This window comes from Calidris pugnax, unplaced genomic scaffold, assembly GCF_001431845.1.
Source record: "Calidris pugnax isolate Ruff unplaced genomic scaffold, ASM143184v1 scaffold148, whole genome shotgun sequence".
Taxonomy (NCBI): Eukaryota; Metazoa; Chordata; class Aves; order Charadriiformes; family Scolopacidae; genus Calidris; species Calidris pugnax.
The window spans coordinates 2,675,348-2,699,659 of NW_015090926.1; the positions used below are offsets into that span (position 1 = coordinate 2,675,348).

Here is a 24,312-nt window from a genome sequence, read left to right on the forward strand (position 1 = left end):
GCTTAGTATTAAAACTTCTCAGCTTCTGACTGGTGATGCACAGAAAAGTCATGAATGTGTTTTTCCCCAGGGGAATGGACTTATGTGTGCAGTTTCCATGGGTACTTCGTGGAGGTGGGATCTGACTTCCTTAGGTCCTTTCTGTAAACAGCATCAAGAAGTAGAAAGAGTCAAAGTAGAAGGGAGTCAAAACTCAATAAGCACATCAGCAAAATGTGTTTCTTTCTTGGAGAGAAGTGCAGAATCACGGAACCACAGAATTATTACAGTTGGAAGGGACCTTCTAGACCGAGACCGATGCGTTGCCAGCAGGTCCAGAGAGGTGATTCTGCCACTTTGCTCTGGTGAGACCTCACCTGGAGTATTGTGTGCAGGTCTGGAGCCCTCAATATAAGAAGGACATGGACCTGATGGAGAGGGTCCAGAGGAGGGCCATTAAAATGATCAGGGGGTTGGAGCACCTCTGCTACGAGGACAGGCTGAGGGAGCTGGGGTTGTTCAGCCTGGAGAAGAGGAGGCTCTGGGGAGACCTAATAGCAGCCTTCCAGTACCTGAAGGGAGCCTACAGGAAGGCTGGGGAGAGCCTGTTTAGAAAGGCCTGCAGTGACAGGACGAGGGGCAATGGCTTCAAGCTGGAGGGGAACAGATTTAGATTGGGGATTAGGAGAGGGTTCTTTACTGTGAGGGTAGTGGAGCACTGGAACAGGTTGCCCAGGGAGGTGGTTGAAGACCCATCCATGGAGATATTCAAGGTGAGGCTCGATGAGGCCCTGGGCAACCTGGTCTAGTTGGGGGTGCCCCTGCTGACTGCGGGGAGGTCGGACTAGATGACCCTTGGAGGTCCCTTGCCTGGGCAATTCTATGATTCTATGATTCCCCTGCCAAAGCAGGATTGCCTATAGCCCATTACTCAGGTGGGTCTTAAAGATCTCCAGAGAAGGGGACTCCATAACTTCCCTGAGCAGCCTGTTCCAGTGCTCTGTCACCCTCACCATAAAGAAGTTCTTCCTCATATTTGAGTGGAACTTCCAATGTTCCAGCTTGTGCCCATTGCCCCTCGTCCTGTCACTGGGAACCACTGGAAAGAGTCCAGCTCCATCCTCCCTCAGCCCACCCTTTAGATACTCATAAGCATTAATAAGGTCTCCCCTCAGCCTTGTCTTCTCCAGGCTAAAGAGTCCCGGCTCTCTCAGCCTTTCCTCATAAGGGAGATGCTCCAATCCCTTAATCATCTTTGTTGCCCTACGCTGGACTCTCTCCAGTAGTTCCCTGTCTCTCTTGAACTGGGGAGCCCAGAACTGGATGCAGTATTCCAGTTGTGGCCTCAACAGTGCAGAGTAGAGGGGAAGAATGACCTCCCTCGACCTACTGGTCACACTCTTCCCTGTGCAGCCCAGGATCCCATTGGCCCTCTTGGCGGCAAGGGCACATTGCTGGCTCATGGATAGCTTACTATCCACCAGGACCCCCAGATCCTTCTCCTCAGTAGTGCTTTCCAGCAGGTCCATCCCTAACCTATACTGGTATCTGGTATTCTTCCTCCCCAGGTGCAGAACCCTACACTTGCCTTTATTGAACCTCATTGGGTTCTTCTCTGCCCAGCTCTCCAGCCTGTCCAGGTCACGCTGGATGGCAGCACAGCCCTCTGGAGTGTCAGCCAGTCCTCCTAGTTTGGTATCATCAGCGAACTTGCTGAGGATACACTCTGTACCTTCGTTCAGGTCACTGATAAATACGTTAAACAAAGCTGGACCAAGTATTGACCCCTGGGGGACACCACTGGTTACAGGCCTCCAACTCAACCCTGCTCCGTTAGTTACAACTCTCTGAGTCCTGTCACACAACCAGCTCTCAATCCACCTCACTGCCCCCTCATCTAGCTCACACTTCCTCAGTTTCCTAATGAGGATGTTATGGCAGACAGTGTCAAAAGCCTTGCTGAAGTCAAGGTAGATGACATCTGTTGCTCTCCCCTCATCCAGCCATCTAGTTATAACATCATGGAAGGCTATCAGATTGGTCAAGCATGATTTACCCTAGTAAATCCATGTTGACCACTTCTAATAACTTCCAGTTCTTCAACATGTTTGGAGATGACTTCCAGAATGAATCACTCCATTATCTTCCCAGGGACAAAGGTGAGGCTAACTGGCCTGTAGTTTCCTGGGTCCTCCATCTTGCCCTTTTTGAAGACTGGAGTGATATTTGCCTTCCTCCAGTCCTCAGGTACCTCTCCTGTTCTCCATGATCTTTCGAAGGTGATAGAGAGTGGCCCAGCAGTAACATCTGCTAGCTCTCTCAGCACTCGCGGGTGCATCCCATCTGGGCCCATGGACTCCTGGTTATCCAATTTGGCCATGTGATCTCTAACCCAGGCCTAACCCAGGTCTCTATCCCAGAAGCAAAGCATAGGTCTGTTCAGAAATAAAGATATGTTCCAGTGAGGATGATGACAGTGTTGTGTAGCTCAGATGTGAGCAACTGACAGGGATAGATTATTGTTTAGCAATCTCTTTTCTCGATTTTTCTTATATTTCACATATTTTCATATATTTCACATAATTTTAAAATTATTTTATTAGCAGTTGAATATAAACAGACAAATTATAATGCTTCTGGAGTTTCAAATTAATCATCCTGTGTAAGAATACATTTAAAGTACATTTATAACAGACAAAGATACTAGTTGTCGAACCAGTTGTCTGAAGTCTTGAAACATGGATATTATGTATTTTTCACCGTCGATAGCGCTGGATCTCTTACATTGGTCTCATTGGAGCAATCTGTGTGATCATGAGACTGCCTTTCAGGAATGAAGCGTCTCCTTGACAGCTGTTCGCTGGTGCGCTGCGAAGCGCCCACATTCCAGCCCACACACTTCGCTACAGTACTGAGTTTTGAACTTAAAGTAGGAGGAGTTTAGCTGTCTCCATTGTGGCACTGAAAAATGCTGTCGACTAGGTAACAGAATCAACAGCCACCTCATAGTTTGTTGTAATCGGCTCTCACGCCCATAGAAAATGTGCCACTTCCAATTTACAATAGGAATGTTGGGTCGCTTCAACTACCGACGCTCTTCCCCCCAGCCCAAGCAGAGCGACCAGGCAGTATGGTTAGAAATGATAGCCAGAGATAAGGTTCCTCATCTGTAGCCTGCACCTGTGGTATCTTAGAAACATACACCAGTGCAACAGCATTTTTTTTTGTTCACAGTCCCACTTGAAACACGCAGTGGCAGCTCAAGCGAAACTGTGTAAATTAGTCACTGTCACGTTTAGGCATTAAAAGTGGAATTAGTAATTTATATTAATCACAAATGTTTCTCCAGGTTTTATTAACAAGCAGATTGGCTGCCAAAATGCTTCCTGGAAGACATTTTTTCTCCCAGCTGCCACAGAGAACAAAACAGTTATTATGGGCATTTAGATAAAGATTAACGGTTTCAGCAATTCATTTGAGGAAAACTGTATTTTACTATACATTCCACTTCAGCGCAGACTGTCACCGCCAGCATGATTTGTCACCTCCTTGATAAAATTATACAGTGGAGACACAAGATGGTGTAATTCATTTTAAGAGCAGAAACAGGTTAATCAACAAAGCAGAATGAGGTTAAAAAACAAACCAGATCCACATTTCTTAATTTTTTGGCAAGTTCAGATGTCCAGTAGGAGAAGTAAGATGTCAATCTAACTGCTGTTTTAGCGCATTTTTTCTGAAGGGTCATTTAGTGTCATTTTGTCTTCATGCTTGCTTCCTTCTTTGCCCGCATCATGCCTTTTTTTCCTCAAGATGGCTTCATCTGCGCTATTTAGATCTCCAGGAAAAAGCAGTACAGGTGGCTGCTTCACATTCTGTACATCTGCAAGTAGTTCTGTGGAACACTGTAGGAATGGCCCATGAATTTAGTAGAGGGTGTGAAGAAATCACTAGAATGGTAAGAAAGAGGTCAAAATGAATATTGCAGGATTTAACAGCAATACAGGGCAGACTGTCAACATGACCTTCGCACTTTCACATGTTTTGGACACACAAAATCAATTTCCTAGCATACTCCTTTTTGAGCTTATCATGTTCCAAGGAATTAAAGAAGAAACATGCTACATTTTGTTCTGTTACAGCTAGCTCCCTTTTTCCTTCCACTTTCACATTTTAAGATGGTATAAAATGAAGGAAATCAAAACACAAGTGAAAAATCAGCTGTTTGCTACAAAGGAGACAAACAAGGGTTGAAGGAGAAAAAAGCTCATTACAGAGAGATTAGAAAATTAATTGATTGGTGGCTCTGACAGTTCCCATTGGATGTCTAAGGATCCTGTGAAAAGAAAGTACAGTCTCAAACATAACATTTTTTCCTATTATTTCTTTCTCTCGCATAGAGACTCATCATTAGGTTCCAATTATTTTCATTGAAATATTTCCCAAGAAAAGGGCATGATAAAAAATCAGTAGGGGTACTGTTAGTCCCCTGAGAAACTTACTATTGCTCATTCTCAAATGGTAGTAGGGAAGCCTTCTGTTCAGCATCAAACTTTAGAGATTTCTGCAGGGGTGATTCTGTTTCATGGAGGTTTGAAACTCATGTGACATGTTCATGTGCCCCCTCTTTCCCCAGAATTAGTGTGGGGCAGCTGATGAATTCACTGGGGTCCATGAACTTGATCATATCCATGGGTTAATACAAGTGTGTTAAACTTGCAGTGAATCTATTTAGCAAATGACCTATTACTTTTTTTTTTCTTCCCAAGACCAAGTGTTGGCTTAGAGGTACTGTTCTTACAAAAATAACAAAATATTTGTAACAATATTTTCTTCTCTACTGACTGACCTTTTTTCCTATATTTATCATGTATTTATTTAGCAGCTGTGTATGGATTTTGTGTATGGATTTGTATATGTGTATACACACATATATAAAAATAATAATATGAAAAAGTAACATATTGCTTAAATCTTTGATTAAAAATAATCTTTCTATGTTAAAGGCTTTAGCTATTCTGATTATAAAAATTCTAATTTTGTCAAAATAAAAATATCCATAATTTTAACTCCACTGAAAGATAAGATGTGTGTAATATAAAATGCCAGTGAAGTGCCTCCTGGGCATTGTAGTATACTTTCACTAGATTAGCATTCTTCTCTGTGAAATGAGCTGAGCCTCGATGTGGCATAACCATGCTATTATCACTGCATACTGCTTACGCTTTCCAAAATTAAAATTAGGTTAAAGATAAATTCAGCTCTAGTTTACATAGGGAACTGCATGCAATACTTCTAAGGATAGAGGTGTGACTACTGTCTCTTCAACTGTACTTTCCTGCTGTGCTTAGTTCCTCTTTCTTTCTTCCTGGTAACTAATGTGGTAATGGATGTGTATTAGAGGAAAAACATTCTCATTGAAATCTCTCCTGTTGAAGAAAACGGCAGAAGGAGCCTTTCTCTACAAATGTGCTCCAGCTTCCATAAGGAAATATGTTCACTTTTCAGAAAGTTTGCCACCAAAATCCTTGGGATGCAAAATATAAAATTTTCATTTTCACTGGAGTTCTACAAACTATGTGTCATGCCATGTTCTTAAGTGAGGGAGAAACTGCCTTTTCCAGTAGCTTTGCAGTTATTTAGCTGGCACCCAATTCTGTGCAATGGTCAGTGTTTGCTGTGAGGGGTGATTAGAGGGTGCTGTGCACTCTCAGACCTTTGAACTGCTTTCTGCTCAGTCACACCAGCTGCTTGTTCTCATCAGAAACAATAACATTGCTTCTAACCAAATTATGGGATAATTTGGAAATCCAGTAATCTGTTCTAATTTTTACACAGGTCTAAAAAATGTACACTAAGAATTAGCTTGGGAAAAGCCCTTACAAAAGACTACCTAGGGAGAATGTTTCTTAATATGCTAACTTAGCTAAGAAGACATATTTCTGCCTAGTACTTTTTCTTTTTAGTGAACTACAGAATATTTTGAGTGAAAAATAGACTTAAGCCAAAAATAAATCTCTTGGGTTACCTGGTGCCACACCAAAGTTGTGGGCAGAAAAGGAAGGGGAAATACTCGGAACTGTATTGACTGTGAGTGTGACGAAGATTCTACTTTAGAAATTAAATTAAATTACACTTTTGGAACTTGTGTGAGTACATATACATGTAAGTCTCTACTCCAGCCTTACAAATATGAGGTGAAATTATATGCATATGTACATTCTACTAAGAACGCAGCAATGAAAGCCACACAAATAAACCAGCAACAGAAAGTCCCACGAAATTGCCCTAGCTCTTCAGTGACTGTATTTTAGGCTGAAGAAAGTGACCCTGAAATAATAGCTTTTTGTGTGGGGAAGGGGAAAAAAAAGTAAAAGTAGCAGTAAGCTTCTTTTTTTCTGAGCTTTTTTTACCTATAGGCATAAATTTTCCATTGATGTTTTTGCTTCAGATTTGAAAAGTAAAAAAAGATTTTGTGTGTACATTGAATGCTAAAAATTACTAATTTGATTCATTTTAAGTGGACTTCTCAAAAAAAAAAAAAATTGTGAACAACTATGCACACAGATTACTTGATCATCATGATCTTTTTTGACTTGACCATTAGTGAAATGGCATTTATTTTGGTGCATCTACATTTGAGTGGAGTCTTTATCTAAGCTTTAGGGAACTGATCTGAAATGCACCTGAACACACAAGTTTTCAAAAAAGAAAAAAACCAAACCAGCAACCCACCTAGACCCAGGATAGATACAATATCTGTAATTTATTCTATGTAAATTGCACATATGCATCGTCAATCCTGTTCTTCCTTGATCCCAGTCCAAAAGTAGGTAAAATAAATAGATTGCATATTACAGGCCATATGTCAGAAGTGCTTAGCATTCCCAATTAGAGTCATAAATTTAGAAGTACTTAGCTGTCACTTAGGTATCCAAATAGTTGGCTAGATTTCTAAAATGCTTTACACATGAAGCACCAAGTTCTTCTGAAAATGTGATCTCTATTGCAGATTGTAAACATCTTGAAAGCTTGTCAGCAGGCTCTTTTGAACAGTGTGTTTATATTTTACCAGGTTTTTTATGTTTGGGTTTATTTTTTTAAGTGCAAATACAATATTCTTATCAACTTGAGCCCCATTTCTGCTCTCCCATAATCAAGGGCTAAGATAGTCTAGTATTGTTAGCTGTTAGTTCCTTTTAACACAAAGCGCAACTGTTAGCTTAGAAACACATACAAGAGTCATTGTTGTGTTGATGTGGATGGAAACTGACTTGAAAGTACAAGGTTTCTTTTACATTTAACTAGTGTTTTCAACATCTATCTCTCAAGAGCAAATGTGTGTCTCTAGACAGCTAGTGCTTTAATCAGACAGAAACACCTAGATCGAGAGACCAGTAACAGAACAAGCTGGAGTGCTGGGTTGTCTTGGCCTTTTGCTCAGATGCTACCAGAGTCCTATCACGCTTCTCAGAGGTGGTGGGAGCAGGGCTCATATGAAGGAGCTCCACTACTCAACGATCAGATTTCCTGTAGGGCTTTGTTGTAAACTGTGTAGCAGACGCCTGACATTAAGCTCATGGGATTTTTTTTTGTGAGCCCGTAAGTAGGTATTTTATCAGTAGCCATGTCTCGGGTGGGAAAATTTTAAAGAAAAATCATTAAAAAAACCCACCTTTGTCATGAGCTGCTAATGATCACAATCTGTGGATACAGGCATATGAACCTCCTTCTTCCCAAAGCAAGTGCACACAGTTTCTATAACTGAAGCTGATGGTTACACACGCCATCACCTTCCATTGGAGGTGGCTCCCACATGTCACTGCTGATGCTTGGGCTGAAAAGCAGACCTAATGAAGGAGTTTTCCTGGGTGCATCTGTGGCACTTGCTCTCCCTGCTGTGCTGCGTAGTGCACTGGCCATTTGTTGGCAAGTTCATATTTCACACTGCAGGGAATTGAAATGATTGAACAGACAGGAGAAGAGTTTTATTTGCAGTATCCTGTGTATCCCTAGACTCTGATTTGGCATAAAACATCTGCTTCATGATCTGTTTTAAGGCCAGTTCCCTTCCGCCAACAAAGGTTATGACTTCAGGCAAGCTGTGCCTTCGCTGGAAGGGGGAGATTTGCCTGAAGACTTGATTTAGGCAGAATCAAAGCATCCTGCCATAGAAATCCTTGTTTTCAATTACTTCTGAAAAAGCAGCCAGACAGTAAAATGTATTAACATATTAAACAGTGAGTAAAAGAGGCCGCTGATTTCTGTTGTATGGATTTTTGAGATAAGTTGATATAAACCATATCTGTGTGCATGTGTGGCTAGGAATAAACATTTGTAACTGTTCTGACAGTAAGAGAAGTGACAGATACTCTACATGTACTTGCTTAACTGCTGTAAATGAGCAGAGTCAGTAAGTAAATCTAATGGTTTCAGCTACGGTTTATGCATATTTTCAATCTGCAAAGTTAATTGGTGTAATATTGATGTAGTTTCTGTTAGAGTCAAAAGTCAATTTTTGAAAGACTGATACAGATTTCTTTGCAGAAGTGTCATCTTGATCCACGCTTACGTATGTACAAATGAAATCCATGTTCTTTCTTGCAATTACATAGTTAGAGTCAACCTTTATTAGAGTGACTAGCATATTACCATTTATGTACTTTGCTGCCATTGATGCACAGTCTTTGCAACATTTGGCTATTTTTCCTCCTCAGAAAAAATCCCTTCTCTAGCTTAAAAAAAAAAAGTAATTGAATATTTGCATATCTCCAAGGAGCCATGCGGGTTAAACTCTGCATTCATCTTCTGCAGTTCTTAGGCCGCTTTTGGTTTAAGAGTAAGAACTATTGCTTTTATGAAGTTCTTTTTTCTATAAAGTCAAAACCTCACAGCAGTGCACAGAAAGCCAGTGCTATAAAGGAGCTAAGTAGAGTTTTTAATAGAGAGAGGTAGGTTGTAAGTGTTTTTGTTCCTATGGAGCAGATAGATTCGCTTCCATCTGTTCCATATTCATAACAAAGGAGCTCACTTGCAGGAGGACTGACTTCCCGGGAGTAGCATGGTAATGATCTTTTCACCACAGATTGAAAGGATCTGAAAATGGTCACTTCAGCTCAGCAGAAAGCAGCTATTGCTGATAGTGCTTCAGACCTGCTGTTTTTCTGCAGCTCTGTTTCAAGACGCATGGTTTTTCTGAATAAAACAAAACCATAAACCTTGATCTCCTACCTCCTGCCCCACCCCCTCTCCCTCCCCCACCATGTCAGTTCTCTTTCTGAGGAGTTCAGGATGTTTTCTCAGAGAAAAATGGAATGACATGTTACAAATACAGGGTCAATTTTTCTTTATTTGATCTTGGTATTAAAGGCAGAAGTGAAAAATGATTTACTGCCAGTCTGGATTCTTGTCTCCTGAACTTTTCTCATGATCTCTACTTTCTCAACAAGAAGATTCTCTGAACGAGAAATCTGAAGTCCACAAAATGTGTGTGAAAGTTCCTTGCTGGGTTTTGTAATTAGGATGCTCCAGTGCCAGCTTTGATTACATACCTCGTGGGCTTTCAAAAACAAACAAAAAAAAATCCACCTTGATCCAAGGAAAAAAATACTCTTTTCTCTGCAGGATATTTCACAAGAGGAGAACAGAAAAATGCAGGAGTGTACCACAAGCACCCTTACTTGGCTAAAGAACAAATTATTCAGTGACCCCTGAAAGGTGAACTGGAAGTTTACAGAGATCTCAAAAATGAACTAGGAACATTGACAGAGAAGAATTCTTCTGTGTCATTGTTCAGTCTCCAAAAGAGGTCACAAGACAAACCCGAATTTACTGTTGTCCTGGCTGGAAGTCCTGCTGGGGTATGCTGGACCCCATGTGTCCCCATCTTCCAGAACGGTTGGTGTCTGAGGCAGCTGTAAGAGCGGGATGGGCAAGCAGCAGGCATGCACAGACTGCCTTACCTGGTACTGCAGCAGTAGGCATACTTAGAGCTTTTTTTTGGCCTCCCAGCCAACAGTAGCATATTGTATAATTCATTGAAAGCATCCAACTACACTTGTTGTTTAAGTGTCCAGATCAAACAGTACACATATGTGCAGATCTGATGCTTCCCCCCACCCCAAAGTGAGAGATTTCATCTCAGAATGGGGATTTTTGGTTGGTTGGAAGATTTTTTTTGGCCACCGCGTGTTTTGTTGCCGTAACTCAAGGAGAAAATACATTCATTTCAGGTGACTCTTTTCCTAACTAAGGGAAATGAGCTATCTGAGCTCCTTTGAAGAAACTCAGTAAGTACACTGAACCATCTTTTAAATGTGAGAGGAAAGAAGCATCTGATGCACATTGTCATGCAGCTCTGCACAGCTACCAGAACTATATGCAGTGAAGGTGTTTGTTGATAAGCACTAGCCATGAACTATGATACAAATGTAAGTAGATCTTCATAATTACAGAATGCGGGATAGGGATTGGGCACTTCACTGGCAAGGTTGCTTTAGTATGATCAGGCTTCAGGTCTCCACCCACTGGGGAGTTGAGACACCACATTAGGTTACAGGCACTTAAACTGAGCAGTGGTGGATACCGTGTGGTTGAGAGAAATTAATTTGGCAGAGTTTTTGTCCATCTCTTTTGAAGTGAAATATGCATCAGCAAGGAAATTTCAAGTTAAGTCGTTTTGTGTTATCCCGTGTTGTTTTCCATGTATATGGTCTTAGATACATATGGGAAGCACCATTAGAAGCTGCTCACAACTTGATTATGCGAGTTCCTCAACTGGTTAACATGTAAAGAATAGAGGAGCAAGCTTGCAGTGGGGAGATGCTTGCTTATATCAGAAAGTAGCAGGTGAAATATGGAGATGAGAATTTCACACTTGGCTTGGGAAGATTGTTAGAGTGAAACGGGGACTTCTCTGGAAGAGAGGTGAAAAAATGCTTCAGTTTTGATGGAACAATTGTTACAGCATTCAGGAGGAGAAAAGCTTAAGAGGTACCTGTGTGTTTCCACAGTCTGATCTGGTATTCATTGCTTTTAAGAAATGGTTTCCAAACCACCAGGACTTTTGAGTCCCACTTACTGAAAACTGTACACATATATATCTAATTTTCAATTCACCTGGGAATCATCTTTGGAAATAGGGCTAAACATCCTATGGTATACATTAACCTAAGAAAAAAAAAAGGTGCAGAAGGAAATAATTCATGGCAGGGTAAAATGAAAGGTTGGCAGTCCCATGGGTGTTTTATGCTTTCCCACAATCATAGTTGTGATGGTATACAGTCCTTTTCTGGCATAGGTGAGATATGTCAAAGGCAGCAAGTTCTTGATGAGGCTGTGGCTATTCTCACATACAGGTTGGCATTTTTGAAATGCGGATTTCAAAGCATGGGTGCAAGCAGTGGCACTGAACACAAGCTAATCAAGTGAAAGAAGGAAGCACAGATCTAGAAATTTAAATAAAACTTCTGTTGCCTGATACACTGGACAAATTTTTGTTAAAGAGAAAACTTCAGCCTGATGTGTTCCAGAATTTTTCATAGTAAAGGTGACAAACTGAAGGGTTAAGGAAACCCTTCTAAAGACTGGAGAAAAAATTTTGACTCATATGGTGGAATGATTGAAAGTTCAATAGCCCCTCTGCAGGACTTGAGCAAACTGTAAATTCACCTGATAAAGATGTACTGTCATTAATATAGTTGTGGCATTTGTTATTGAGTTCATACTCTACTCAGTCATGGCCTGGGACTCTGCCATAGTAGGTGTAATGAAACAGAAGGTCTCTGTCCTGAGAATCTTTACTTGTCAGAATTCAGAGCTTGAGTTACAGTGGATTATCATGTGTTTTACAGACTTTACCTTTTCAATTTCATATCTGGTTTCCATCCTTCGCAAATTTGGATTTATCTGTGTAAGAGCTGACTGTGTACATGAAGGCATTTTTTTGTGAAAGCTGTGCCAAGGTGCTATTTGAACTTTGCCAAGCAAAAAGCCCTTCAGAAATCTTTGGAGCAGTGGTATTCTCTCTAAGCAGCATGTCTGCAAACTTCTGGGCATGCATATGCACTTAAACACATTCAAACTTGCATTATTTTCACTGTTTGCCTTCATTTCAAATAACAACAAAATACAACCTGCAGTCTGTGTTTTTTTCTAAATTTGCCCTGTCCTGAGGCAGCTTCTTGAAGATCTCTTCCTTCCTTCACATCTTCTTTCTCTTCCACAAGACATAAACAAGATGTTTTGTTGCTTTGCTTAGGTGAGTCAGCAGAAGCAATTTTTCATGTCTATGTATGTCACAGTCCTAGCACAATAAATTTATAATTACTTCTGGATTTTTATAAACTGACAGAACTTACAAGCATAACATAAGAAGCTCAAAATGTTTCTAAATATTTTAAAGATAGTGGTAAGCCCAGGAAGATGGATTAGAATGGAATGCTTCTCTCTGCTTTAATTATAATGTCAGCGGTGGTAAAGCTAGACATGGATAATATGAAGTACATTAAAATATGAGGTTTAGTAACATGATACAATACCCACAAATTCCATGTGGGTGAACACGTTGCTTTAAAGATCAAAAAGAGAAGGTCATTACTAACAAGACTATAATGTCTCTTCAAAGGATTTACTTATGTCTAGTTCTTAGAGATGGAAATTAGCAAAATGGAAGCCTGCTTGAAGAAAAACATTTTATTTCTAGTGATACCAAGGGAAAATCAAAGTACAAAAGTGCTTATGAAAAGTATGAGGGGGATATATTTTTCTTTAAGTGTTCTATTTGATAGTATTAACTTGTTTTATTAGCAATTTGCTCTAATACAGTCTTAATGTTGTACAATAACTGTATTTGGGTTTGTTAATGCCACTGAAAACAGTAATGAGATCTGAGGTTTTTATTTCATTCTAGTTAATAAGTGTTGGTTTTTTGCGATAGAAAAGTATGACATCAGTCATTTATATTGTGCTACTGCAGAAATGTTAGCCCTTATTATATGGTATGCAGTACAGTTTGCATTTATGAAAGAGAAACTTTTGTATATGAGAGAAAAGCCTGCAAATATTTCATGTGCGAGCAGCTATATGATCTATTCATCTTATATTTCACATGAGCTTACGTGCAACAAAAAGGCCATTCAAAGTAGGAAATGCCTTTCATTTATTTCCAGCGAAGCTTTGTCTGTTTTTTAATGAGAAGAAACACCATAGAGGCAAGACTTACTCTCTGGAAAGCTCAGGCTGCAGTTAGATGACAGCTTTGCCCTGGTTCATAAACAAAAGTAACTGTTCTTGCTTTTATGGGGAAAAAAAAATCTTTGCAAAGAACAGCTGAGCTTGTTCCTCGTATTGGTTGGGGGCTTGGTTCATAGGAGCAGCTCAGACAAAGTTGGTTTTTTCTGCAGCTGAAATGTCTGCTTTGTTTCCTCCTGAAGGTGTGAAGAGTACAGGCTGCCCTGCACTGGGGTGATTTTGTGTTTTCCTGAACTCAACTGGACTTGGCAACTTGGGAAGACAGATGATAACAGTATGACTATAATAAACCTTTGGACTGCATCCAAAGTGATGCTGTCTGCCTCATGAGTTGTTTGACGTTCTGCACTGAAAAAGTCTGACTCCAGTACAGCAGCCAGGCCAAAAAAATAGAGATCTTGTCATTAAATCATCCTCTAAAGCAGATAGATCATGCTAAGAGGAAATACTGGAAAAATGGCTTAATTAAACTGGAAGTCCATGGTTTACATGTTTTACCATGGACAATCTGATTTTGTTTTGTATGGCTTTGATATGAAACCTATTTTCAATCCATGTAGTCTTCAACCAGATATATAAACTGCAATGGGTTAGAAACTGCAAGAAAAGTTATATTCTTCCTGGTCAAGCACTTAATTTAGTCTTAAGTGCTAATGCAGAAACAGTAACTATGTATTACTTTCTTCCAAGAACTCTCACTAAAATAGCATTTGTCTGGCAAGTCATTTCCATTTACTAGGCTATTTTTAGGGGATCTGAGAAATAGACTCACTTGTGAGATAGGCCATAGTAATCCAGTGGTTTTACACTGTGCAAAGACAGTGGAAATTAGGTATAAGACATTTGAAAATAAAAGTGATATTTTACAATCAGCTTGTGCACACAGCTTTTATCACGTCTTTTCCGGTCCATTATTGTGCACTTTGTGACTTATATTTTGCATGAAATCAGAATATGTCTGTGTATGTGTGTAGGTATGTATGTACACGCATAGAGATGAGTACAGAAGTACGATGTGAATGTTTTTACCTTTATGCGGATGTAGTTGAGCATTCAGAAGTAAAGCAAAATATGCATTTGCATGTGGTGCCCTTTTAATACTGTGGATTTAAAAAACTTCATGTGAAAATACTAGTATCCGTAGTACTTTTGCCTGTATTGAGGCATAGGCAGTATTAGCTGTGACCTTGCATCTGTTTATTTGTTTATTTATTTATTTTACTTGTTAGGTAATTTTTCTTAATTTTCAAGTGGGGTTGGTATTGCTAGGTCAGGTGGTTTTCCAGGTGAGATTCTCTGTTTTTTGGCTTGAGATTTCTGAGTCTTTAACTTGGTCAGTAATTTTTTTTGGAGATCTCATTTAGTGATGACTAAATGCAGAGATGGTAGACTTAGCAATAGCAAAGGTACAAATAAGGCTAGGCACAATTTACTGATGAAATGTGCTTAATTATTAGGTCTGGAAAATGAGTAAGTCCTGGACATGCAATTTTTTAATTCTCTTGGAATAGAGTTGTGTTTATGCTACCAGGACGAAACTTCTGCTGATATGTTGGAATGAAAAAGCAGACATGCAAGGACCGTTTTTTAAGTTAAACTCAGGTATTCATGAAAGCTGGTATTTCCATAGGTCACTATTTACTTATTTTTAATTTTTGATTTAAACACTTAAAAGGAAAAAATGAGTAGTAAGTCCTTTCAGGTAGCTTCTTTTTTGATTAATAATTTTGAAGGCCCCTTCATTGTCCTTAGATATGGGTCTTACTTCATGTATGCACAAAAAGGAGTGTTTTATCAATTCATTAAATTCTACCTGACTTTTTCAGTTGTACCGTTTATGCAAATTTGTAACTTTTTTCAATCTAAACTGTGAGAAGAATATTAATAACTAATTCTGCATTTACCTTGCTAATTTGCATACATTTGTGTTGTATGGTAAATCACATGAAAACCTACAGGGGAAGGGCTCAGCTCTTCTAACAACTAATAGGCTATTTTTTCTTTTGACTTGCACAAATTGAGAAATATTGCCTGTGGCAAACATAATGGAAAACTGCATTTTTAATGCTCTCACACATACTCATTTCTTTACAAAGAAAGAAGCAGATGACTGTTCTTAAAAATAAAACTTTCTAAAGCTCTGGAGCTGACACAGGATGCTAAAACAGTTCAGGTTGGTGGAATTACGATTTGCAAGTTGTATAACATTACCTGGATATCAGATTGACTAATAGGAGTGGTATTGTGCCTGAAAGGGCTAAAGGCAGCTATAAATATTTTCTCCTGAAAAGATTGTCTTTAACTTACAGGACCAAGGAAGGACTGTATAAACATGAGTTTCTGATTTACAACACGCAACCCCTTGTGTATGGGGTTGCTGCAGGCTCTCTCTTTATGGTGTTTCTCCAGGTGATTGCAGAAGTTACACATGCAACCCATATGATGGGGCAATAAATGTTAGCTGTTTATTCCAGCTATATGCATGTAGCATCTCGATTTAGTGTGCCGGGCAGAAACTCAAGATTAATTCTCTATTGACTTTCCAGTCTGAACCAATACTTCTGTTCAGTGTTTGTGGTTGGAAAGCACTTCTCAGTGCCAGAATTTGTGTAGCACACAAAGGGTGCTGGTAGAAATATATCTGAACTGAAGTGAGATCTTAGTGTGATTTCTCAGATCTTCTCTACAAGGAGACCCTGTTTGCTGGACATCTTAGCAGAGAGCAGAAGAATATATTCATCACAGTTTTCAAAAAAAATAGTGAGAACGCCCTTGTTTCCAAATTGTTTCATGAGCACTGCTTTATAATCCTTCAGAGAATGCTCCAAGTGAACTGGTAATAGAAACTTGAAATACAAAATAGTAAGAGAATTATCATCCGCAGAGTACCTGCAGCATGTTATATCAGGGCTGTGAGGAAATGTGGTGGGGGGTGTTGGGTTTCTGTGTGAGGTGAGGATGCTGCTTTACCAATGTCCCCCCATTCTGAGACAAAGATGCCATCTGAGTGTCTTAGATAGACAGAGCACTATTTGTACAGTGAACAGCTCTAGTTTTTGCTGTCTAATAGGGCCCATGGTGGATCATGCCTTGAATATGAAATATATTTGTAGTGCTAAATGAAGATTTGAATTGCATCTGAGATTTCTTTTTGGTTTTGGTTTTGGTTTTTTCTATGTCAGGAATTGTGTTTTAGGAAACAATGCTGTGATTAGAAAGCTGAGTGAAGAGGCAAGTAGAGGAAACCACCGATTACATGTGAATAATAGTAAACAGGATGGTCAAGACCCTTTTTATATGTGGCATGCCAATAACTTGCTCTTAGGTTAGAAACTGAGCCTCAGACAGTTGCCAGCCAAATGCTGCCTGTGTTAAGGAGGGCAATACATAATTACAGCTTTTGTCACATGGCTAGCAGGTCCTGATGGCCAAGACACTTCTGAAATTTTAATACTTTTTATTTTTTGTACATCTACTTTTTAATTAGCTTACTTTGTAGGCTGATTGGACCGTATCTTGATGGCTCCTTTAAGTAGTCTTTAGGATTTACCATATTAAATTCAACTGCAAAACTGTTGGGGAAAAAAAAATCCTGTTGTTTTCTGTGTATGTTACTTTTTGTTCTCTATCTGTAGCTTCCTCTAGTCATTGAATAACTCTGCTAAGCTTATCAGACTGAGGAAGGCGTAACCTGTAATTTATTTCTAATATATTAATAATGTACCAAGTGTTTTCTAGCAGAACTGCTTAGGAGTGGGATGAAGTTAGCTGGATATTTTTTTTTAATATTTAAATATAGCTAGCAAATACTGAAATATTTATGGTTTGGCTCTAGATGAGGAGAGAATAATTTTCTTTACTCTTTTCTTTCCTTACAGGGTATAAAAATGGTAACCATAAATGGTTCAGAGAAGAGAAATTTTCTCATCTAATTTGTCTTTATGGGCCATTTTTAGATCCAGCTTGGATCTAGTCCTATGTGCAGTAGTTCATTGCATATTTTTTTTCTAGTTCAACTAATGGAGATGGAATTTTCATCTCAAGAATACAGAGATCGTGACTTGAATTTTTTGGAAAATTGTGGAATTTTCCTATTAAAAAAAATATTAAAGGACCAAACCAGTTATTTTTATAAACTTTGAGTTGTTTTCATGTCTTGTGATTTCAGAGGGATTTCAGTGTGCACTTCCTTCTAATCCCACGTCTTTGTGTTACCAACCAAACAAAACATGTTCTTTTAAAGAGAGACCCAGGAGATTGTCATGAAGTTGCTGGTAAAGGTGAGGTAGGGCAGGGGAAAAGTGAAGTATCATAGGAATTGTAATGAAATATAGTAACTAGCACCACTGCAGAATTACTCTTCTGTTTTTCACTTTAATTCTTCCTGACACAAACTAAACCAGTCAGACCTTTTCTATTCTAATATCATTCATGGAAAAAAGAGGATATAACCTCTTTTGCTTCTTATAAGGACTCTTTTTTTCAAAGGTTTCTTTTTGTTGTTCAGCAAGGTTTCAATTGCCTTTTTTTTTTTTTCCTTGGGAATTTCAGCTTTTGAAATGGAAAGTGTTGCTTGGGACAGGTTCCATTAGCATCAGAGGCTTCCTGCTCTTAGAACTGGTCTCTATTTTATAGTTAATATCACCTTTAAAATGGGTGAATAGAAAAGCCTTCTACCAAAGCCTTAGAGGCCAACCTAGTTTTGTGCAGAAAGGAGAATGAAATTTCTCTTTGTACCACCTAGAAAGGACATCTTTTCTTATACTGTAGCTAATTTCAGTGGAATGTAGCAGTAACAGCAGTAGCTTACCCGGAAAGCACCTTTAACAGACCCCAGCTGACAAAGAGCAGTTCTCTTTCTCCTTTCCAGAGTTCAGCAGTCTTGCTTTCTTGCTCGCGTGCAAGAGAATGTCAGGGAGTTTGCCAGACTTGAGTTTCTCCAGTTGTAGTAAGTTTGATAGGAGATTTTTGATTCAAACTGATCACAGAATTTTTCTTGGAAGCCTCAGCTTTTGCTGAGTCCTAGCTGCAGCATTATTTCTGCTCCAGAAAAAGCATATTTAGTATTTATGTTTAATGTTAGCATTTATTCTTAATGCTATTCTTAAATGTTAATCTGTGTCGTTTATCCTTTCTACTCTGTTGCTTTGGTCGTTTGGTGTTTGTTGCTGTTAGTCAAATACTGTAAACCATATCACCGTGACTTGGAGTTTTGTCCTCTTCAGCAATTTTGCCACTAAAGCTATTTTCACGTAGAAGAATAGGACTTCAGACTTCAACTTGAGTTCAGCTTTGAGGCATTAACTTATCAAAAAACCCCAGATTTAATGAGGACTCTTGGCTTTCTGTAGCAGAGAGCAAGCGTGGTGTGCCTAATATTCAGAGAAAAAAATATCTCGAGCTTGTTGCTGGAAAAGGGGAAAAAAATCTCCATTGTTGCCATCATGTTCTGGACATCTTAATTCAACAGCTAGGGTTTTCATAGGATACTGGTGAAAATATTGCAGAATAAAGAAGACAGAGAAGAGAACGGAACAGAACAATACTGACAAAGGTACTGCAGTGTGTGTGAGAGGGAGACAGATGATGCGAGCCAGCATGCATCTTCCCTGTGGGTGATACAAGTCTCAGGGAAAAAAACTGCAATTGTTCTGTGTTTTTTCTTTTAAGATGAAAAATAGAAGGGAGAGGGAGGGAGAAGGAAGAAAAGAATATGTAATTATTTCAGTCATATAACTTGGCGAATAGTTCTTAATTTCTCAGGAAAGCCAAACAGGTTGCAGTGTATCCTTTTGTCACCTTAGTCTTGGTTGTTGAGGCAGATGTGAGAGCAGAACAATATGTCACTTAATTTATTTTTTTTTTTTATTATTCATTATTATTCCTTCTGAAGCAGTAAAACACTAATTAAAGAGGAATCTTTCTGGGTTTACTGCAAACATCAACAGTACATAATTTACCTGGAAAGGAAAAAAATCACTTTTTCATACTTAGAGCTGAAACTGCATCAGTTTCTGTGATGATGATTTAAATGCAACTGCTATGGCTGCAATAGGACTGCAGTTCATTATATAGTCTACAGTTGCAAACACAACACTGGTGGAAAAAGACTTAAGCAGGGAATGGATTTAAATATTTTCTTCCAAAGAACATGGCTAAGTGCTAACTGTTGTTTGCTATTAAGGGTGTACAAATACTGTATACGTATATAAACTTCACATGTACAAAGCATTACTTTTCTGGTTTTTTCCAGATAGAAAATTATTAACTCCTAGTTATCCTAGCTAGTCAGTGGTATCCTAATTAGTCAATGACTAACAGTGTTCTAATAAACATCTGTGAGCAAAATGTGCTTGATTTATGGGCGTAAACAACAGCATGTAAGCATCAAAGGTAAAAATGCCTATAAACTAATGTATGTCATGATCCCCTTTTGAAATAATTTCTGATCAGAAAAGATCTGTCAGTTCTAAAATTACTCTAGAGACTCTATTTTGGCTAATATTGGAAATATTATTGCCACCTTTATGCTAGTAATGGGGTAACAACAATAGAAATATTTTGAGAAATCTACAACTGCGTATTTAGTCTGAGCAAAGCATTTAGCCAGTTGTGTATATTCAATGAGGGCCACAAAAAGGACATGATTTCCTGAATATAACCATAGAGTGCAAATATTGTACCCTAAATAACACACCAGTTACTGTAAATATCAGTAGAGGGAGTTTTTCTGACTTTGATTTAGTAAGAGCCTATAGCAAAGCCAGCTGTTAACACTTCTTAAGTGCTTGTCACTGTGAAGGGGAGAGCATCATTTCTACACACTTTTGTCTTTTGATTAAAAGAGGGAAACAATTTTTCAAGCACTTCCCAACAGGTGCAGAACCACAGCATTAGCTGTATTGGAATCTTTACTTTGCTCCTTTTCTGTGTTTGTACTTAATTTGCTAGTTCCTCTTGGTATGTTCTGCTAGGAAAAAGCTGATGCCTGCTCTAGAAACACATCATCAAAGACTGTGGGAATTTATTTCAAGTTAGTTGAGAAGTCCTTCAAGTGTGAGCTTAGCATGAAGACAAAGACTGTGCATTCATATATTTGTGTATAAATCATTTTAGTTATTTGTCACAGAAAGGGACAGAATTAATAAAAATGGAAGAAACAGTTGATAAACCGAACAAACTAACATCTTGCAAGCCCAGTCATCTTTTTAAAATCAAGACAGTTACAATTTTCTGCAAAAGGCCACTTGTTCTGCCTTAATACATAGTTTTTGAATGATGAGGGAGACTGTGCAATGAAATAAAAATTACTTTGCAGTGGTTCAGGCAATGTTTTTCAGTTACAGTTTTTGAGGGTTTTTGCAAAGGTCAAAAAATGTGTATGCAAATGGTCTTTCACAAGTGAAGATGTGCACGCCCAAGTGAAGTTGCTTAGTTGCCAATGTGCATGCTGAAATACAGGCCTGTGTACAATTTCAAAATTACAGACATTGATGAAAGTTACCGTTGTGTTCAGATTGGCAGACAATGCACTAGTGCGTCCAGTTTGTGGTGACAGGCAAGTGTATTGCCCTATGATCGTGTATTTTGAGTTGAGCACACGTTTCAGAAAGGAACTTTTCACAGCAGCGCTTGTTCCTGGGAAATCAGTAGGCGCTGACACTAGCCGTATGTGTATGATTTCTTGCATTAGTGCTAGACATGTTTTTTCCACTTACTATTTTCTCCTAATACAGTAAGAACTCTTAAAATGAAATACTTTGAATGGGAGGGCAGAATATTGAGGGAGGGCAGAAAGAAGGAATAAGCCAGTTTTGATTTGGAATCATGTCTGACTGAAGCAAGGTATTTTCTCAACAAAGGTAGATGTTTTGGAGCATATGGAGGCTGCCTTTGCTGTACAATTTAATGCTATGTATTTCTACTTTTGTAGGAGTATATGCATAGTCCTATTTTTAGCATTGTCACCTTCAGTGTCATTTTGTTTCTTCATCCCTTTTGGGGTTGCTGAGGCCTATGGCCTAGTGTTTCAAAACTAGCTTTTCTCTAAAAGTGGTCTTAATTATTCTGAAGTGTAATTTTTCAGAGTAGACATCTGCATTACAGCAGAAACCACATTAAAAAACCTCTTGAGAAAAAGGTGTGGAAAGGTGAAAGGAGATAATGAAACATTGAAAATACCATGTGCTTCACTTCTTCTGTGTAAAATAATCAAAAAAGGGATTAGAATAAAATCTGCAGTTCTTTCCCTGTTTTTGCATAATCAAGCTACTTTGTGCACTTGAAGTCCTTACAAGCAGAAGCTGAAATGTATCCAGCCCTTCAGATGAAGGGAGGATAAAGGATATTTTATTTAGCACAAAAGATTATTTGCATTTTCACTCTCTTATTCTTCCACTTGTCTTTCCTTCTTCCTCATTTACAGCCTCTGCGATCCCAGATAACGGAAGGAGATCCTGTCTAAAGCTTAAGGTCTTTGTGCGACCAGCAAGTAAGTTCTTGAGATTAAGCTTTTGAGGGTGGCTTTGTAGCGCATGCTATACTGTGTGGTCTAGTAAACATCAGTAAATATTTTTTTTTACTGTTAAATCTTGTGTATATGTTCTGTACAGCAGCATTTGTGTTATGATTGTCATTGTATTTTCTTATATTTTTTCATAAAGCTTTGTTTTAATTACATGGCAGTTGCTAACTTGTTGTTTCTTAAACTGTTGTACAAATGGAAGACGTATACTGGCATTTCAATAAGTGCCACAGACTTTAAAATATAAATATGCTTAATTATATATAGTAAATAGAGAGAAAAAAGAGAGAAAAAAAGGAAAGTGGGGAGTTTAAGGGTGTCTCACTAACATATTTGGCTGTTATCTCTATTTTTGTTATAGACAGCTGTATGAAAACTATAGGTGTTCATGATCGTGTTTTCGATGTTAACGACAAAGTAGAAAATTCATTAGAACCAGCAGGTTAGTATGCTTAGAGAATCTCTTTTAACAAATGCGTGTATCCCTCTGGTGCTTCAGTACTTTTTTTTCTCTTCTCTCTGCATGCTTTGCATGGTACAACTGCTCTGCTTTTGCACATTTCTAGCAGTGCTAATATTGCTTATGGTATATTTCCTGTATCCTTGTTATCCAGGGGAGGAAAAATGTTGCTTTATTTGGTTTTTTGGGTGATCTGGTTTAATAAAATGTGGTGTGTGCCAGTGTAAAATTTTCACCAGTATCCTGACGTCACTGGCCCACCCAAGCCAAACACCCAGCATGTTGGCAAAGCACTCTATTTACTACTGACTGTGCCCAGAGTTTTAGAAATAAAGTCAATGGGCACACTTCATTTATTACGTGGTTTCAGAGACTTTCAGAGAAACAGAACCACTGCTTGTTTAATGCTGGTGCATGACACAGGTATGCAACTGACAGTGTTTAAGTAAGAAATTAGTCCTTTAAAATTATATACACTTGTATTTGTATTTGGTTAGGCAATATATCATTTTTACATACTGCACACACACACACACACTCTGTCCTGTTTTTATTGAAGCAGATTTAAATTTTGGCGGGCTTTTCTGTCTTTTTTTTTTTTTTTTTTAAAAAAAACTCCTTAAAATGACAAAAGTTACCACTGTGTGCCCAGAATGGTATTTGGTGATTTATTTTACTATTGCTTTTTTAGTTAAATAAGAGCAATGTTCGTATAACAAGAATGCCTCTTCCCTGATTACACTGCCTTAAGAATAAGAATAATGCTTACTGTGATAAAGCCCCTCATCTTCCCAAGGCGAAGTTACATTAACCTCCACCATCAATCAAGCTAATGTATCTTTGCGTAGACAGTGCATGTGTATTGTTTGTATGGTTAAGTATGTGCAGTAATAGTATTACCTACACACTGTGTGTGTACCCTAGACTGCTCTCTCGTATTCAAGCAGCAATAATTAAAATACACAGTTAAATTAATAAATTATACCAGAAGAAAGTTACATACACATGATTTAGTACATACCCTAAAGAACAGATTACCAAGATCTCTTTTTTTTTTTTTTCTTTCTCTTATGCTATTTGACAGAGACTTCCCCTTTGGCATGATGCGACATACCATTTTTTTGTTCTTTGTTATTTGCAGTTCCTTTTCCTAAAAGTCATTATTTATACAGAAGTATAAATGCAGCTTTCACAAGTTATCCAGTTTAAATTATTTACCTATGGATACACAACAGATTTTATTATTTTTCTTTAAGAGGGCTTTCAGAACTCTCCTAAAAATTTTGGTTTTGAGAAACAAAGATGCAAATATAAATGCAAGGAGAGTCCATTTACATTAGCTACATTTGTACATTTATTAATAACATTCTTTTACAGAAGGCATTAGGATGATCTTTTGCTATCTGTAGGTAACCTATGGATCTAGAAACTCAATGCGCTATTTTACAGTTGGTGATTTGGTGAACAGGGGCTAATTAATGTATATTTCTCCTGCTACTGGTTTGCAAAAGAGATCATCCGCATAATAAACGCTTGCTTTTAGTGAACTTGCTGAGCATTCTTTTTCAGCAGTGCTGCTTACTTCCCACTGGATGGCTATATACCTAACTAGCACCATCACAAAGGCATATCGTTAGATATGTTAGAAAGCAGCAGTCAAACCAGGGAATCAAAATCGTACAAAGAGTATCCAGCAGTTTGAGATGAAATGCTGTTTATGTTACCAGGAAGAAATAATAGTTTTAATTAGGAGGTTTGGTACCAATAAGTTCCCACTCCTGACATGAGTGTGTATTTGCATTATTATTTAGTCACCAGTAGGTAGTCATTCCCAGATATGCCAACTGCTGTCACACTTTTCTGTTATTAGGCTTTTAGACATGCCACTGCTTGGGTGGATCTTGTTGCATGTGATCTGTGTCGTGTACTAATTTAACTGCTCCTGACATGCATCTTCTGCTTCTGTACTCTCCCCTAGCCTGCCACTGTCTTCTTCCACAGTAGACAGAAGAATTGGGAGGCAGGAGGATCGTGTTCAACATTTGTGTGATTTTTGAACCATTTTAATTTCACTGGTTTTCTTTAGGAATTTGTAGGA

At 38.5% G+C, this 24,312-nt stretch overlaps 1 protein-coding gene across 2 annotated transcripts in view; it reads left to right on the forward strand.

Moving 5' to 3' along the window:
• Positions 1 to 24,312, forward strand: part of EFNA5 (ephrin-A5) — a 217,405-nt gene that overhangs the window by 186,017 nt on the left and 7,076 nt on the right. For both annotated transcript variants that reach the window (XM_014951489.1, XM_014951488.1), the window contains 2 exons: positions 21,656 to 21,721; positions 22,116 to 22,196. In XM_014951489.1, the coding sequence (XP_014806975.1) occupies positions 21,656 to 21,721; positions 22,116 to 22,196 (147 nt within the window). The remainder of the gene's footprint in view (positions 1 to 21,655; positions 21,722 to 22,115; positions 22,197 to 24,312) is intronic.